The sequence below is a fragment of the Podarcis vaucheri genome, assembly GCF_965113315.1.
Source record: "Podarcis vaucheri genome assembly, chromosome: 13".
In the NCBI taxonomy this organism is placed as follows: Eukaryota; Metazoa; Chordata; class Lepidosauria; order Squamata; family Lacertidae; genus Podarcis; species Podarcis vaucheri.
This window is the reverse complement of record NC_138751.1, coordinates 6,045,384-6,062,198: the sequence shown is the minus strand read 5'-3', so window position 1 is coordinate 6,062,198 and position 16,815 is coordinate 6,045,384. Positions and strand designations below refer to the sequence as shown.

Genomic DNA, 16,815 nt, shown 5'->3' with positions numbered 1-16,815 from the left:
TCTCAGTATGGAGTCCACAGCAACCCCAAGCAGGGTGAATAATACACCAGTCTCAGATAGTAACATTTTACTGAAGCTTCCCCTCCCCAAAAACCCCTCTGATAGAATCCAGAAATGACAAGAAAAGGTTGCTGTCTCTGTTGTGAAAAAATAAGTCTCAAAGAGAACACATTACAGAACATCAAGAGAGTTATATAAATATTTTGACAGTGTTGTGAGTGGGACAATTAGCAAGCTTCCCTTCCTTCATACAGAGCCACACCCAAACTTAATGAAGCAGGAGGTAGAATTTTGATGAGCAAGCATTCTTTGGAGGTGAGGAATGTGTGTGTTTTAACTCCCTAGCCTTGCTTCCTCTACGGGGCTGAAGCTCAAGTTAATCAAATTCCCTTGTTTGTTTGTTTGTTTTTTAATGATACCCTTGTGCAGCACAGCCAAGCAGAAACAGCTAGAGGCAGGGAAGACATCCTACCATCAGAAACCTGAAAATGTTTCTTAGGTGAGGTTCATGTGGTAAGGCTCACCTAACAAAATCTAAGCAGGTTTCACTGCTGTGACGGCCTCGCCCCACACAGAACCAAGCAGGCCATAGTTTGGGGAGAGGATTTGAAGACTTCTACCCACATCGACCAGTGTTTCCATGCGCTGCTCTGGTTCGTCAGAAGCGGCTTAGTCCTGCTGGCCACATGACCCAAAAGCTGTATGCCGGCTCCTTCGGCCAATAAAGCGAGATGAGCACCGCAACCCCAGAGTCGGCCACGACTGGACCTAATGGTCAGGGGTCCCTTTACCTTTTCCCACATCAAAAAAGGCAAAAGCAAATCTGCAGCTGCCGGGGCAGATTAGGACTGCAAATATACCCACAGCTTGCAATGGGTGTGAGCACACCGAGAAGAAAAGGGTAGCACCCATTTGCCCAGAAATCTGAAAAAGTTCAGCTTTGTTCCTTTATAAAAAAGTTTCTGACTCATGAATTAGGTGTGTGCACAGTACATTATTTACTGATTTATCATTGCATGTGTCTGGTCACATTCACAGCACAATTGTGAAGCACTATGATGCCACAGTAATTCTGGGAGTTGTAGTTTCTTAAGCGTGTTGAAAGTTGTCAGGAGGCCCCTAGTCTTCTCCCTGAGCTACCATTCCCAGAGTTCCATGTGAAGAGGGATTGGTGGTTAAACCACACTGAGATATTGTAGCTCTAGGACAGGCATGGCCAAAGTTGGCCCTCCAGATGTGTTGGGACTACAATTCCCATCATCCCTGACCACTGGTCCTGTGAGCTAGGGGTGATGGGAGTCATAGTCACAAAACATCTGGAGGGCCAACTTTGGCCATGCCTGCTCTAGGAGGTCTCCTAACAACTCTTGGCAGCCTTAACAAAATACAACTCCCAGGATTCTTTGGGGAAGCAGTATAGTGGTACCTTGGGTTACATACACTTCAGGTTACAGACGCTTCAGGTTACAGACTCCGCTAACCCAGAAATATTACCTCGGGTTAAGAACTTTGCTTCAGGATGAGAACAGAAATCGTGCTCCGGCAGCGCGGCGGCAGCAGGAGGCCCCATTACCTAAAGTGGTGCTTCAGGTTAAGAACAGTTTCAGGTTAAGTACGGACCTTCGGAACGAATTAAGTACTTAGCCTGAGGTACCACTATATTATAGTGCTTTAAATGTGGCCTAGGACGGTCTGAGTGTTCATTAAGGGTATTCTAAATAAAAAGCAGAACTGATGAAACACAGGTAACAAGAGAGATTTGGGGAAAGGGAAGGCATCTATGCTTTGCAGATACCCCACCATCACATGCAAGATCCCCCTGGTATTACTGTTTCCAGAAAAGAAGAATCCACTACTTGTGCATGAAAACCAGGAGCTTGCTTTGTATACAAAGCAAACTCCTTCCAGCATTTAATGAGAACTATTAATGATCCTACTAAAGCCATATCCCATGGCATGCAAACCAACATAGGTTCTTAAGCCCCTGAGCCTTCATATAGAAGAGGCAGACATATATCAAAGCCCCAGCCCTTGCACCAGCTTTAGTACAATGACGAAATAAATCCCCTTCATTTCAGCATGCTTTCGTGCAGATATTTACAGTGGATTACGCCCCAAATCACCACCGCAGCCCTGTCTCTTATTCAAAAAGGAGGCCAGCTGAGAAGCATTCAGTTTGCTCCTCTGGAACCCGATGCTTTCTGTTCCTCCTTTTTCAGAGAGCTATGAAGGTAACAAATTATTGGAACAGAATGTCCTTCTGGGCCTGGGGATGAATGAAACCAGGTAACAGCTTTATCTGCAAACCGACATCCATTTTTCCTGGGACCAGGAAACCGGCTGAAGCCCTGCATCCGGCTCCTACTGCTTCTTGCTTCACAGCACAAAGCAGAAGAAAACTTTAAAGACATCCTTCTCAGGAGGTATTGGATCTATGGAATCCAGCCAAAAAGGGGAGGTTTCTGTGCCACAAATGACGCCCCCTCAACACCCCAAAGCAGGCATTTGCCGAAGGAAAAGGCTTTGGAGTGGGAGTAAACACGAAAAGAAGAATCTGGCTGGAGGGTGGTGAACTCTCTGCAAAGAGAAGGCTGCCAGCTGGGAAGGGATTGCTAGTGAACCGTTCGCTCCTTCTGCCTCTGGTAGTCTGGAAGGGAAACGGGAGAGAAAGAATGTGTGGTAGAACATAAAGACTTCATTCCTAGATCATGACATTAGCCCTTCAAGTTCTGATCCTGTTTCTCATGCCCACAATGTTGGCATGAAGGCAACAGCTCTCCTCTCACCGTTGCCCCCCAGGAACTGGTGTTCAAAAGGTAGACTAGCCCTGAAGCTGGAGGTTTCATTTAGCCATCACTGCCACTGACAGACCTCTCCTCCAGGAATTTGTCTAATAAATACCCCTTTTAAGCCATCTATAATGATGTTACAAAACTCTACACTATTTTAAAGTACATATGTGTGTGTGTGTTTCATATTTTGGATTTGTATAATGGAGGAGAACATTATTTTTCCTCTCCTCTTTCATGGATATAGTGGGTCCCAGTTCACCTGACAAACAGTCTCTTTCAAACAGGTCAAAGATTTTGCAAAGAGCAGTAGCAGTGCCGGCGGCAACAGCACTTACTATATGGGAAGAATCGGACTCTCATAATGATCTCCCGAGCAGTTTTCAAGATCTCCACAGCCTGTAGGGGCAGGGGAAAAACAACAGATGAACATCTAAACAAAGAAGGGCATCACACTGGGTTGAATCATTGATTTATTATTATTATTATTATTATTAATAATAATAATAATAATAATTTATTATTTATACCCTACCCATCTGGCTGGGTTTCCCCAGCCACTCTGGGCGGCTTCCAACTGAATACTAAAAACAATACAGCATCAGACATAAAAAACTTCCCTGAACAGGGCCACCTTCATTTGTTTTTTAAAAGTAAAATAGTTGTTTATTGCCTTGACATCTGGTGGGAGGGTGTTCCACAGGGCAGGCGCCACTACTGAGAAGGCCCTCTGCCTGATTCCCTGTAACCTCACTTCTTGCAGCGAAGAAAGCCCTCAGCACTGGACCTCAGTGTCCGGGCTGGATGATGGGGGTGGAGATGCTCCTTCAGGCCTTCAGGTATACTGGACCGAGGCTGTTTAGGGCTTTAAAGGTCAGCACCAACACTTTGAATTGTGTTCGGAAACGTACTGGGAGTCAATGAAGATCTTTCAGGACCGGTGTTCTATGGTCTCGACGGCCACTCCCAGTCACCAGTCTAGCTACCACATTCTGGAGATTAATTGCAGTTTCCGAGCACCTTCAAATTTAGCCCCATGTAGAGTGCATGGCAGTAGTCCACGCGGGAGATAACCAGAGCATGCACCACTCTGGCAAGACAGTCCGCGGGCAGGTAGGGTCTTAGCCTGCGTACCAGGTGGAGCTGGTAGACAGTTGCCCTGGACACAGAATTTACCTACACCTCCATGGACAGCTGTGAGTCCAAAATGACTCCCAGGCTGCGCACCTGGTCCTTCAGGGGCACAGTTACCCTATTCAGGATCTGCCCTTCCTTCCCAGTGTAGAAGGCATCCCACATAAAGGATTTCAAGGCCGTCTCCCTTCCAGGCACCTCCCTAAACCAGCTTCGCTTCAGCAAGGCTGATATACCATGAGCCTTCAGACCACATCCTGTGGCTGCTCCATGCAGGCCTCTGGTTCATCATTTCTCCCCTCTCACCTTGCTGTGCTCGATATCCTGGAAGTCGACGTCATTAACTGCCAGCACTTGGTCTCCTTCCTGCAATCCGGCTCGATGGGCATCTGAATCTGGGATCACCTGGGATCAGGAGAGGCAAGACTGCCGTTCAGACAGAGGCCAGGAGCTGCAAATGCGCCCTTGGCATCTTGGGGAAGCTGGCCCCATCCTGTCACACAACCCAACTGCCCTGCGCTCTGCCACTTCCAAACCTTTCAGTCCCCAAATGGTGCGGCGATAAAACTGCTGGCATATTTGTGAAGCCACTTCCAAACCTTTCAGTCCCCAAATGGTGCGGCGATAAAACTGCTGGCATATTTGTGAAGCTCAGCAGGGTCTGGTGTGGTTTCAAACTGGATGAGGAACTGCATGTTGAGATTCATGTATTGCAGGGGGCCAGACTACATGGCCCTCAGGGTCCCTTCCACCTCTATGAGTCTATGAATCCGATGGATAGAAACTCAAGGCTAAGCTCCGTTGAAATGAGCAGAACTTGCTTACAACACAGAAAGGACTCAGCTGCTGGTCTCCTTGCCAGTTGTCATGAAACAGCAGAAGGAAAAGGTTTAGGACAAAGGGACAAAAATGAACCCTGAGGCTGCTGGGAGGGGCAGGCAGGATTCCTCCCTTCATTTTTATTTTGAAAACCTGCAAATCATGCTCATAGCAGCTAGACTGAAATAAATGGTTCTGTTTTTAAATCCAACCATTCCTCTTTTATCTAAGTCATGTGATAAGGTGGGGTTATTTTAGATTTCTTTATTTTTTAACGTACGAAACTTCTAAGTCATTTACCAAAAATAAGCATTTAAAGTTGCAATCCTTGGCCTGTTTGTTTGGTAATAAGCATGACTGAAGTATGTGGCATAAGCTTCCAAGGAAACATGCATAATAATGGATGGATATTCTTCATAGAGAAAGTGAATCTCATCAAGTAATTTGGCAAATGAACAGACATATTTTATGCTTTATTGAAATTAACATATCAGATTAGAAGGGGTGTTTTTCTGTAATTTTATATGCTAACTTAAACAAAGATACTCATAGGATGAAACTGCAGGTCATTTGACAAGTGCAACATATAATAAGAACTGGTGAATGAGTTTTATGTTTTCCTCTGCCCTCTTCAACCCCTTTCCCTTTTGTGTCATGCCTTTTATATTGCAAATCTGTGGGCAGGGACTACCTTGTTTTGTGATCTTACATAAATTGATGTGGGAGCCTTCTCGGCTGAAGATCATAGTAAAAATGCTTTTTTTAAAAAAAATGACCAATAAACACAAATAATTTCAACATCAATGAAGTAACAGAACTAGGCAGCCATGAGGTCGGGACTAAAGATCAACGCACCTTAGAGATGAAGATCCCCAGTTGCGATGCTTTTCCTCCTCGAATATTAAAGCCCAGCTAGAAAGGAAACAGAATTGAGTTGGAGATTTGGCAGTTCAACATATAGATTGTTCCTGAATACAGTGGTACCTTGGGTTACATACGCTTCAGGTTACATACGCTTCAGGTTACACACTCGGCTAACCCAGAAATAGTGCTTCAGGTTAAGAACTTTGCTTCAGGATGAGAACAGAAATCGTGCGGCGGCAGCAGGAGGCCCCATTAGCTAAAGTGGTGCTTCAGGTTAAGAACAGTTTCAGGTTAAGAACAGACCTCCGGAACGAATTAAGTACTTAACCCGAGGTACCACTGTACTGTCTTCTTCCAGACTGTTATTTCTGCTGCAGACCTTTGGGTGACAGAGGTCTACGTCATCATTGCATTTTTACTGCAACCCACAATGACCCCATGAAAGAGAGGAACTACTATCAATGGCCAGATAGATAAAATAAAATTTGTAAAGCACAAGGCAGGTTACAAATGCAGAGAATCCCCTCCAAGGATAGCTAATTTTTCAGTAGCGCATGGGTGAGGAACCTAGTATCCTCCAAATGTTTCAGACTACAACTCCCATCATTCCTGACCATTGCCCATGCTGACTGGGCCTGATGGGAGATGGAGTCCAAAAAACGTCCACAGGACCTCATGTTTTCCACGCCTGGTGTGGAGGGCCTCAGTTGACAAGCCTACAATCCCAGCTGAGAAAACCTCTCACACCCTTGTAATCCCCATTTCCTGCAAGTCCCCTGAGAGTGGGCCAAGACTCACCTGTGCCCCTGGAGGTTTTTTCAACACAATGGTACGAGGCAGGAATTGGGTCAGCTCATTGTTATAATCCGAATGGTAAATTCTCTAGGGGGGGAAAGCAAGATACAAAATAAAAAAATGGCAAGGTGAATTTCATTGTGGAAATCAGAAACTTCTTGGGGTTCATCATAGCATACCATTGCCTAGTTCTGCTCCAAGAAGAGTAAGAAGAATGGCTGAAGAAGAACGTTTTAAGCAACTTGGATTTCTTTTAAAACCTTACAACCAGACATCAGCGCTGTAGAAGAGGGTTAGCCAACGCCCAACTCTAATCAGCTTCTACCAGTATGGATTATATAATATACAAAAGTGATTTAACAATACAGTGGTGCCTCACAAGACGAAAAGAATCCGTTCTGTGATTCTCTTCGTCTAGCGGTTTTTTCGTCTTGCGAAGCAAGCCCATTGAAGGATTAGCGGATTAGCGCTATTAGCAGCTTTTAGCGGCTTATCTGCTGATCGGATCAGCTGATAAGCGGCTTAGCGGCTTAGAAAAAGGGGGGGAGGGGAAAAAACAGCAGGAACTCGCAAGACATTGTCGTCTTGTGAAGCAAGCCCATAGGAAATTCATTTTGCGAAGCTCCTCCAAAACGGAAAACTCTTTCGTCTAGCGAGTTTTCCATCTTGCAAGTCTTGCAGGGCACCACTGTATGAACAGCAACAATAAAAAACATAAATAAATGATTTCATATATAAAAATGCTTTGGAATCCAGTAGATACAGTCGGTGGGGGGGGGGGGAATCTTCATTGAGCCATCTTGTTGAAAGAGGAAGGTGGTAGTAATAATTATTTGTTGTTGTTATATCCCCACCAATCTGGTTTGGTTTCTCCAGGTTTCCTGATGAGATTATCTGCAAGAGTCCCTCTGCTGCAGAGAGCAGTGATCAGTTTGGGGGTATACGGGGTGAAATGATATTTTAAACTTCAGTGGTACCTCGGGTTAAGTACTTAATTCATTCCAGAGATCTGTTCTTAACCTGAAACTGTTCTTAACCTGAAGCACCACTTTAGCTAATGGGGCCTCCTGCTGCCGCTGCGCCGGCAGAGCACGATTTCTGTTCTCATCCTGAAGCAAAGTTCTTAACCCGAGGTACTATTTCTGGGTTAGCAGAGTCTGTAACCTGAAGCGTATATAACCTGAAGCGTATGTAACCCGAGGTACCACTGTATTCTCGTCCCAAGATGTATAGCGCTTTGTACACCAGTTCCAACATCTTTAAAATATCCTGGTAGCTAATTGGCACCTAGGGGAATTAATTCAAAAGCAGTGTAACATGATGGAGATAGTCTGATCGGGTGAGCTGTTAAGCTGCTGGAGTTTGCACTAGCTTCCAGGACAATGCCCGAAGCAGGTCCCACAAGAAGTGCACTGCAGTAGTCTATCCTGGGGGTTACCAGCGCATGGACAACAGCGGCCAGGCTTTTCTTGTACGCTACAGCAGCAGCAAGAATTCTTATAGCAAAACATTGGAAGACAGAAGATCTACCCACCGTGGAAGACTGGCAGATGCAACTAATAGACTACATGGAGATGGCGGAGATGACTGGCAGAATCCGGGACCAGGGAGAAGAGCAAGTGGAAGAAGATTGGGGGAAATTTAAAATCTATTTGCAGAAACATTGTAATATTTCTGAATGTTGATGACATTGAAATGAATTGTGGGGGTTCTAGCAACAAGATAAAATTTAAGATTAAACCAACAATAGGTAAATTAATGGGCTATGAATTTGCTGAACTAATTTTGAAAAGGGATACAAGAACGGGGGACGCGAGGAAGTCAGGAGAATATGTGAATTCAAGATCTAAAATTAAGAAAGAAGAAATTTTTGTGTTTTTTCTTATATGTGCTTTTTTTCTTGTTATTAGTTTTTAACGTATGTATTTTGTATCTTTTGTGCTTAATGTGTGTGTTGTTGAATTTTGTAGTATGTATTAGTGTTTCTAATTTTTTTTCTTGCTCCTGTTTTTGCATTTTTTTTCTATATTTTGTAAAATCCAATAAAAACTTCTATAAAAAAAAAACCAGCGGCCAGGCTTTCTTAATGACCCAGGGATCTTTTAGATACACACCTCATGAGGAGGGATCCAGGTGGGAGGACTCTCATAGGGAGGCAGAAACACCACGGGATAGTCATCGTATGGGATTCGGCCACAGCCACCACCTCCGATATCCATTTTGGAGTCAGTACAGAGCTGCGAAAGCCCCAGGCGATCTTTCCGAAGATGGGATGTCAATTCTGGGGAGAAAACAGTATACGCGGTCTGTCAACTTTCCTTCTTAAAGCCAAATACCGTATTTTTTCCTCAACAGACCACAAGACGCACCTGGTTTTTGGAGGAAGAAAACAAGGGAAAAAAATATTCTGAATCTCAGAAGCCAGAACAGCAAGAGGGATCGCTGCGCAGTGAAAGCAGTGATCCCTCTTGCTGTTCTGGCTTCTGGGATAGCTGTGCAGCCTGCATTCGCTCCATAAGATGGAGACACATTTCCCCTTACTTTTTAGGAGCGATAAAGTGAGTCTTATAGAGCAAAAAATACGGTATGCTTCAAGGCAGGGAGAAATTAATGGAAAACACCCACACGCACACACACCCAAAAAGCTAGTGATTGCACAAGAGATTTGATGTCATCTATTTCCCACCAGCTGTGGTATAAATAAGAGTCTTTTCTGTTAACTGTAATTTTGTTCTAAAGTCGTCGTCTCTTCCTCCTCTCCAAAAAGCTTCCGTGCTTTAAACTTTTGCATGAGTGCTTTTAAAAATCAAGTACAGTTTTCTCCCAGTTCAGAGATGTGACAGTGGCAATAGCTATGCTTGTTGAATCCTATATCTGTCAGAACACTATTAAAATCTGGTCTCTTTTAAACTAGCTTTGAACACATCTCTTTTTAGAACATCCTTTGGAGTTTAAATTGTCACACAGGATAATGACGTTCATTTGTCCAGGGCTGGGTTTAATAATGTTTTGCTGTTTAAATGAAACAGGTTTTCATTTCATTCCTCCACCCCTAGGAGGAAGAGAGCTGGAGGGGGGAGATATTTTCACGCTATTTGAAAACAGACATATAAATGGCGAATACGTTTTACGTCTACTTGTTTTTTTAGCTTTATTTTATGCATATACAGATCTTGGATTAAGCGGAAGATAAAGAATGCCAAACAAAAATAAATAAAATATATATCTGCTCCCATTTGTACATGTACACAGTACAATGAATGCATATGCCAAAGCCTCATATAGCCTATACTAGCCTTCATTCCTCACTCCTTAACTACTGTCATGAAGTAGTGATTCTGTGAGCAAGTATTGATGGGTGGGGCCCCTCAGGCAGGTGGTTAACAAGTACAGTGGTACCTCGGGTTACATACGCTTCAGGTTACAGACTCCACTAACCCAGAAATAGTACCTCGGGTTAAGAACTTTGCTTCAGGATGAGAACAGAAATCGTGCTCCGGCGGCACGGCAGCAGTGAGAGGCCCCATTAGCTAAAGTGGTGCTTCAGGTTAAGAACAGTTTCAGGTTAAGAACAGACCTCCAGAACGAATTAAGTACTTAACCTGAGGTACCACTGTACCGTCTTTCCCTGAAAGTAAGACATTCCCCCAAAATAAGACCTAGCGCATCTTTGGGAGCAAAAATTAATATAAGACACTGTCTTATTTTCGGGGAATCAGGGTATAAATCTTCGAGTTCACCTGCCGAGGGGAGGAGAGAACATGCCGTAGATCAGACTGCCGTTTGATGTCTTTACCTGGTGCCAGAGAATATGCCAATAAAGCCTGACACCCATTAGGTGCCTACGTGTGAGTTATTTGAAGCTCGGAGGGAGGACTCAGGAAAGGGACCTCTTCCTTGGCATGATGGCATAGCGGCGGATTCGAACAGGAGTTTTGAAGCTTCAGCACCCTGAGTGTGAATGGCAAGTTTAGATGGCGGAAAGTGTTCATCCATTCCAAAGAAAGATCCGTACTTTCTCCCTGGAATTGAAGAGGAGGAGGGGGAAGGAAACGCCCTAAGGTGTGCTATCCCTTAGCCAATAACAGCAAAGGCACTCTCAAAACTACCACTTGATCAGGCATAGGCAAACTCCGGCCATCCAGATATTTCGGACTACAAATCCCATCATCCCTAGCTAGCAGGCCCAGTGGTCAGGGATGATGGGAATTGTAGTCCCAAACATCTGGAGGGCCGGAGTTTGCCTATGCCTGCTCTTGACGCTAAGGCCCAGCATTTGAACCATACATTTAACACATCATCACACAACTTTATACAGTGGTACCTCGGGTTAAGAACTTAATTTGTTCTGGAGGTCTGTTCTTAACCTGAAGCACCACTTTAGCTAACGGGGCCTCCCGCTGCCACCACGCTGCCAGAGAACAATTTCTGTTCTCATCCTGAAGCAAGGTTCTTAACCCAAGGTAATATTTCTGGGTTAGCGGAGTCTGTAACCTGAAGCGTGTGTAACCTGAGGTACCAGTGTAAACATTTGTGGCTTCTCGTAAAGAATCCTGGGAACTGTAGTTTGCCAAGTGTGCCAAGGAGACCTGACCCCCCCCCCAGTCCCTTTTCAGAGCAGCCCTGGCAAGAGAGATCGACTGTTAAACCACCCTGGGAACTGTACCTCTGTGAGGGGAAAGGGAGGGATTGGAAGGGAGGGGGGGTTTCCTAAGGACTCTCAGCAACCTTAACAAACTACAGCTCCCAGAATCCTTTGTGGGACTGCAATGGCTGTTCAAACCCTGTTTAGGGAATGTTTTAATGTGTGACATTTTAATGTATTTTTAAACTTTGTTGGAAGCCGCCCAGAGTGGATGGGAAAACCCAGCCAGATGGGCGTGGTAAAAATAATAAATTATTATTATAAATTACAGTGGTATCTCGGGTTAAGTACTTAATTCGTTCCGGAGGTCCGTGCTTAACCTGAAGCACCACTTTAGCTAATGGGGCCTCCTGCTGCTGTCGCGCCACCGGAGCATGATTTCTGTTCTCATCCTGAAGCAAAGTTCTTAACCCAAGGTAATATTTCTGGGTTAGCGGAGTCTGTAACCTGAAGCGTATGTAACCCAGGGTACCACTGTAAACATTCATGGCTTCTCCTAAAGAATCCTGGGAACTGTAGATTGCCAAGTGTGCCAAGGAGACCTGACCCCCCCCCCCCAGTCCCTTGTCAGAGCAGCCCTGGCAAGAGAGATCGACTGTTAAACCACCCTGGGAACTGTACCTCTGTGAGGGGATTGGAGGATGATTTCTGTTCTCATCCTGAAGCAAAGTTCTTAACCTGAGGTAATATTTCTGGGTTAGCGGAGTCTATAATCTGAAGCGTATGTAACCTGAAGCATATGTAACCCGAGGCACCACTGTATTATCATCACAGCGCTTTCAATGCATGGTGCGGATGGGGCCTTACAGTGCAAAGCTAGGGAGGTCTACTCAAGAGGTGAGCCCAACGAAGTTTCCATAGGGCCTGCTCCCAGAGGATTCTCCCCACCCCATGCCCACTTACCTGGGAGTAACCCCCAGGGAAATCCATGGGACTTACTTCCGAGTAGACACCCAGAGGGCTGCGAAATCAGGAGCTTCCTTTGGATCCACTCCCACAGAGCTCAGCGGGGCCTACTCCAGAGTAAAGGGGCACAGAGGCGTCCAATCCGCTCCCTGGAAGAACCGGCCTTCCTCCTGCTGCTGATCAGCTGAGCTCCAAGGGACAAACGCCAGCCTCCTCCTCCTCCAATCAAAGGAGGCTCCTCCCCTGCCAGCTACCCAATCAAAACAGAAGGGTATCACTACTCTACTCCTACTAGCTAGGCTCACTGTCAGTTAGCGAAGGAAGCCTGACGGTTGGTTGGGTTTCTCAGGAGGCGGGGGAAAATAAGGCACTCCAGCCTCTGAGGGAATTATGGGAGGAGTTGGGCCTGTTTTAAAACCCAACATTTTAATGGCTGCGAAGCTGAATGTGCTGGAAGGCCAGGGCTTACACATTTCAAATTGGGGGGTGGGGTGTTTAAAAATGTGAGGAAACGGTATTTGTTTTTCAAGCCTTCTCTTAATGGCAGCCAACTTCTCGCCCCCCCACAGAAAGGGTTTGGGCGTGAAACTGCTCCAGTGGTTACCATGGCAACGGTTGCTAGGCGCGCAGTCACGTGATCCAACGGTCACTTCTGTGAGGTAAAGGAGGAGAGAGGCCTACTCTGCTTCGTTCCCTCAGGCTGGCGCCATTTAAAAAATAAATTTAAAAAATTGATGTAAACCATCCTGGAGGGTTAACAAGGAAGGGCAGTGTTAACCCATAAACGAATGAGAGAGTTCTCTCACACGCATCTTTTAAGGAAAGAAGGGCTGACAATACATAGTCCTGATTTCCCAGCTCTTGCCTCACGAAAGAGACGCCATTTTGATCCCGGAGCTTGGAAGAACTACAATTCCCATCAGCCCCTGCAACGATGACGTGTGGGGGGGTTGTCATTCCTCAGAGTCAGGGCCAATGGCGGCTTTCCGTTTTCACTTGAAGTTTAGCAGTAGGCGGGATTTGTCTTTCGCAGTCTCACCCGCTTCACAGGATCACAGATCTATGGCCACGTTGCTCCATTAAACCAAAAATGAATCTATACTTGGGTTTCAGAAAACAAACTAAACTGTGATCGTGCTTTCGAGCTGCGCAGATACTTGGGTGATGAGACCTCGGTCAACTGCATTCAAATGATTTAGTTTTCTTCCTTTCTCTCTCGAAAGAAGTGGACAATAACAGAAGCTGTTTTCAAGATGACTCACAAACTCTGTGAAGTCTCGGCCAAGAGATTTTATTGCCTGACCGGGTACAAGCATTACAGTAGCAAAGATATTTTTCTTTCTTTTTTATTAATTTTTTATTAACTTTTCTCAATAAAGAAGTTCAAAAAGAATACAAAAACAGAAGAAAAAAGTACAAAAACAGAAAAATACAAAGCCAAAATACAAAAATACAAACATTAAACACAAAAAAGGAGAAAAATGAAAAACACATAAAAAAGAAGAAAAAAACTCCCTCTTTTTTAACTCCTCTTTAGTTAACTTATTTTTGTTGATGACGCTGAAATGAATTCAAGGGGTTTCTAGCAACAAGGCAAAATGTAAGATGGGATTGATAATAGATAAACTAAATTGATTATGAATCTGCTGAACCAACTTTAAAAAAGGGATACAAAAAAGGGAGGCGTGAGGAAGTAGCAAAGATATTTTTCAACTGTTAAAATCTTCTTTTCTTCGGCGATCACTTGTAGCCGAGTATTATTGTCTTCCATAAACATCAAACCCATTCAGTTCTACCATTCGCGAACAGACCCCCGACACCTGAGATCTAAGAGAACCCGAAAACTCTTCGCAACACGTACACCTCTTCACTCTGGCATACGTCTATGGCGCCGACGGTGGTGGTGCTGACGTCACCGCGCACGCTGCCTCGGCGCGTCCGTCTGCATTATTTCCCCCCCTCCCCTCCCCTCCCTTGAGGTGCCCGGATTGGCGCGGCGGATTTGAACGTTGTAAAGTGAGGGAAAGGAGCGGCGGAGGCGGTGTCTCCGCGAGACGAGGCCGTGGACGGGGAAGGAGAAGGCCGCGCGCGGGAGAGAGAGGAGAAGAGGGTAACGGTCGCTTGCGGGGGGGGGGGCGGGTAGGTCCCAGGACAATGCAAAGCCCCCCGCCCCGCTTTTAACCCTTTCGGTCCCCTTTCCCCGCCTTTTCCTTCCCCAAAGCGCGTCTTCGGGTGACGGTTGCTTTTAAATTTCACCTTGGGGGGGTGGCGGTTCGCGTGGGACGCCTCTTTATAGTTATTCTTCCCCTGGAGCGACGTTCTCCTTCCTCTTCCCTCCCTCCCCCCCACTCCGCCGGCCCTGTTCGCATCCTCGCAACAACTACCCTGTGAGGGAGGCTCAGGCCGAGGGGGGGTGGCCGAGCCCCCCCCCGCTTCTCCTCCCCACCCCACCCCCATCTTCGCAAGGTGCAAGGGGGTTGGGCACGTCTGCTGTCACAACAACCCTGCGAGGGAGGCTCAGGCCAAGAGGTTGAAAGACTGTCTCAAGGTAAATCTAAAAAAATAATAATAATAATTAATAATAATAATAATAATAATAATTTATTTATACCCCGCCCATCTGGCAGACTGTCTCAAGGTAAATCTAAAAAAAATATAATAATAATAATAGTAATAATAATAATAATAATAATTAATAATAATTTATTATTTATACCCCGCCCATCTGGCTGGGTTTCCTCAGCCACTCTGGGCGGCCTCCAACTGAATATTAAAAACAATACAGCATCAGACATTAAAAACTTCCCTAAAGAGGGCTGCCTTCAGTTGTCTTTTAAAAGTAAAATACCGTATTTTTCGCTCTATAACACGCACCTGACCATAACACGCACATCGTTTTTAGAGGAGGAAAACAAGGGAAAAAATATTCTGAATGAAACAGTGGACGTATCATTTTTGTGCTTCATGCTGTGGCCACAGACATGTGATCTGATGGTGAATTTTGGCTGACCCAATGCAAAGATCCTGAGGATCCATGTGTACCCATACTTTTAAACCACGTTTTTGCACCATTGCAGCCCCAGGCAACAGTGGGTGCGTGATTTTTTTTGGGGGGGACAGGCTGTAGCCATGGACATGCTATGTGCTCTCATGGTGAATTTGGGGTGACCCAATGCAAAGATCCTGAGGATCCATGTGGATCCATGCTTTGTAACCACATTTTAAGTGGGGAGGGAAGGAAAAACACAGAAGGCTAAGAATGCAGGCGAGGGCTATAACGTGAGGAAAGGAAGGCAAAAGTTCCCCCACCCACCCACCCACCCACACAAGCCAGCCAGCGTGTGCTCTCTCTCTCTCTCTCTCCCTCTTTAAATGGAAGAAAGCATATTTGAATGCTGTGTGTCTCCAAAAACAAAAAGCAGGAAGTCAAATCAGAATTTTAAGCCGAACCTGTAATCTCTCTTCCCTTCACAAACATTCTTCCCTCCGGAGCAGGGACAGGATAGAAGGACGGACGCTCTGCTTTCCCCTCTACTTGCCTGGAGGGGAGGGGCTTCCCCTGCTCTTTGTTCCGTTTGAGCAAACACAGCAACGAAACAGAGAGGGCGGGCAGTAAGACCCTGAGGCAGAATGCAGGAAAGCAGCAGCTTCCTGTCTCACGGAGCTCCCTTCTCCCTGAAGCGCGGTTTGATTTTTGCCTTATTTTTCGGCTCCAGAGACCACACATTCGCTCCATAACACGCACAGACATTTCCCCTTCCTTTTTAGGAGAAAAAATCTGCGTGTTATAGAGCGAAAAATACGGTAGTTGTTGTTCTCTTTGACATCTGCTGGGAGGGCGTTCCACAAGGCAGGCGCCACTACCGAGAAGGCCCTCTGCCTGGTTCCCTGTAATCTTACTTCTCGCAATGAGGGAACCGCCAGAAGGCCCTCGGCGCTGGATCTCAGTGTCCGGGCTGAAAGATGGGGGTGGAGATACTCCTTCAGGTATACAGGACCGGAGGCCTGTATAGTGGTACCTTGGGTTACATACGCTTCAGGTTACAGACTCTGCTTACCCAGAAAGAGTGCTTCAGGTTAAGAACTTTGCTTCAGGATGAGAGCAGAAATTGCACGGTGGCAGCGGCTGGAGGCCCCATTAGCTAAAGTGGTGCTTCAGGTTAAGAACAGTTTCAGGTTAAGAACGGACCTCCGGAACGAATTAAGTATACAACCAGAGGTACCACTGTAGTATAAACACCGGCATTTGAGAAACACTTGACTGTGAGCACTCCAATGGGAGAACAGCCTTTACCAAAGGTGTCCTGGGCTTTGAAGACACTCGAACTCAGGACGCAAGGGAGAAATGTACCAAGAGGAAGGCATGTGTGGCAAACTCTCACCATGATCGACTCCCATCTGGAAACCAATGTCCCCACTGTGGAAGGACGTGTGGATCCAGAATTGGCCTCCATGGTCACTTACGGATTCATTGTTAAAACCGTGTTTATGGAAGACAATCTTACTCGGCTAATTGCCAAAGAGAGAAAAGACCCCTCCCCGCTTCTCCTCCTCGCCCCCCACCTCCGCACTAAGCGAGTGGGGGTTGGGCACTTCTGTGGCACAACAACCCTGCGAGGGAGGCTTTGGGGGCTGTCCTGCTCTCCTCCCCCTCTGATGTCCTCTAAGTGAGCTTCAGGGCTGGATTGTGTATGGGGGGGGCGGTTGGAGTTGAGCACTTCTACTGACTCTCCTTCTTCTTTTAAGCAGAGGTTGGATGGCCACCTGCTGCGGATGCTTAACTTGAGATTCCTGCATTGCAGGAGGCTTAGCTAGATGACCCTCGGGGGTCCCTTCCAAACCTACCATTGTTCAGCCCCGACA

The 16,815-nt window shown here is 46.0% G+C and overlaps 2 protein-coding genes across 6 annotated transcripts in view; one reads left to right on the top strand and one right to left on the bottom strand.

Annotated features, from left to right (window-relative positions):
• Positions 1-1,856: 1,856 nt before the first annotated feature.
• Positions 1,857-12,167, bottom strand: PDZD11 (PDZ domain containing 11). 2 transcript variants are annotated; one of them, XM_082195886.1, is made up of 7 exons: positions 11,986-12,167; positions 8,516-8,682; positions 6,405-6,488; positions 5,598-5,654; positions 4,230-4,328; positions 3,128-3,188; positions 1,857-2,647 (listed from the first exon to the last, which is right to left on the bottom strand). In XM_082195886.1, exons 2-7 carry the CDS (start codon positions 8,618-8,620, stop codon positions 2,613-2,615), a joined length of 441 nt encoding a protein of 146 aa, XP_082052012.1. In that variant the 5' UTR covers positions 8,621-8,682; positions 11,986-12,167; the 3' UTR covers positions 1,857-2,612. The 2 variants fall into 2 exon arrangements, with proteins under 2 accessions (XP_082052012.1, XP_082052011.1); XM_082195885.1 differs by having other exon boundaries at positions 11,950-12,166.
• Positions 12,168-13,963: 1,796 nt separating this feature from the next.
• Positions 13,964-16,815, top strand: part of LOC309517912 (chromosome-associated kinesin KIF4-like) — a 36,293-nt gene continuing 33,441 nt past the window's right edge. Inside the window, exons 1-2 of one of the 4 annotated variants that reach the window (XM_082197516.1) lie at positions 14,250-14,354; positions 14,474-14,500. The gene's annotated coding sequence lies outside the window, so the exon portion shown is untranslated. Of the gene's footprint in view, positions 14,063-14,249; positions 14,355-14,379; positions 14,501-14,577; positions 14,591-16,815 lie in introns of those variants that run through there. The other 3 variants (XM_082197515.1, XM_082197514.1, XM_082197517.1) reach the window with 3 other exon arrangements.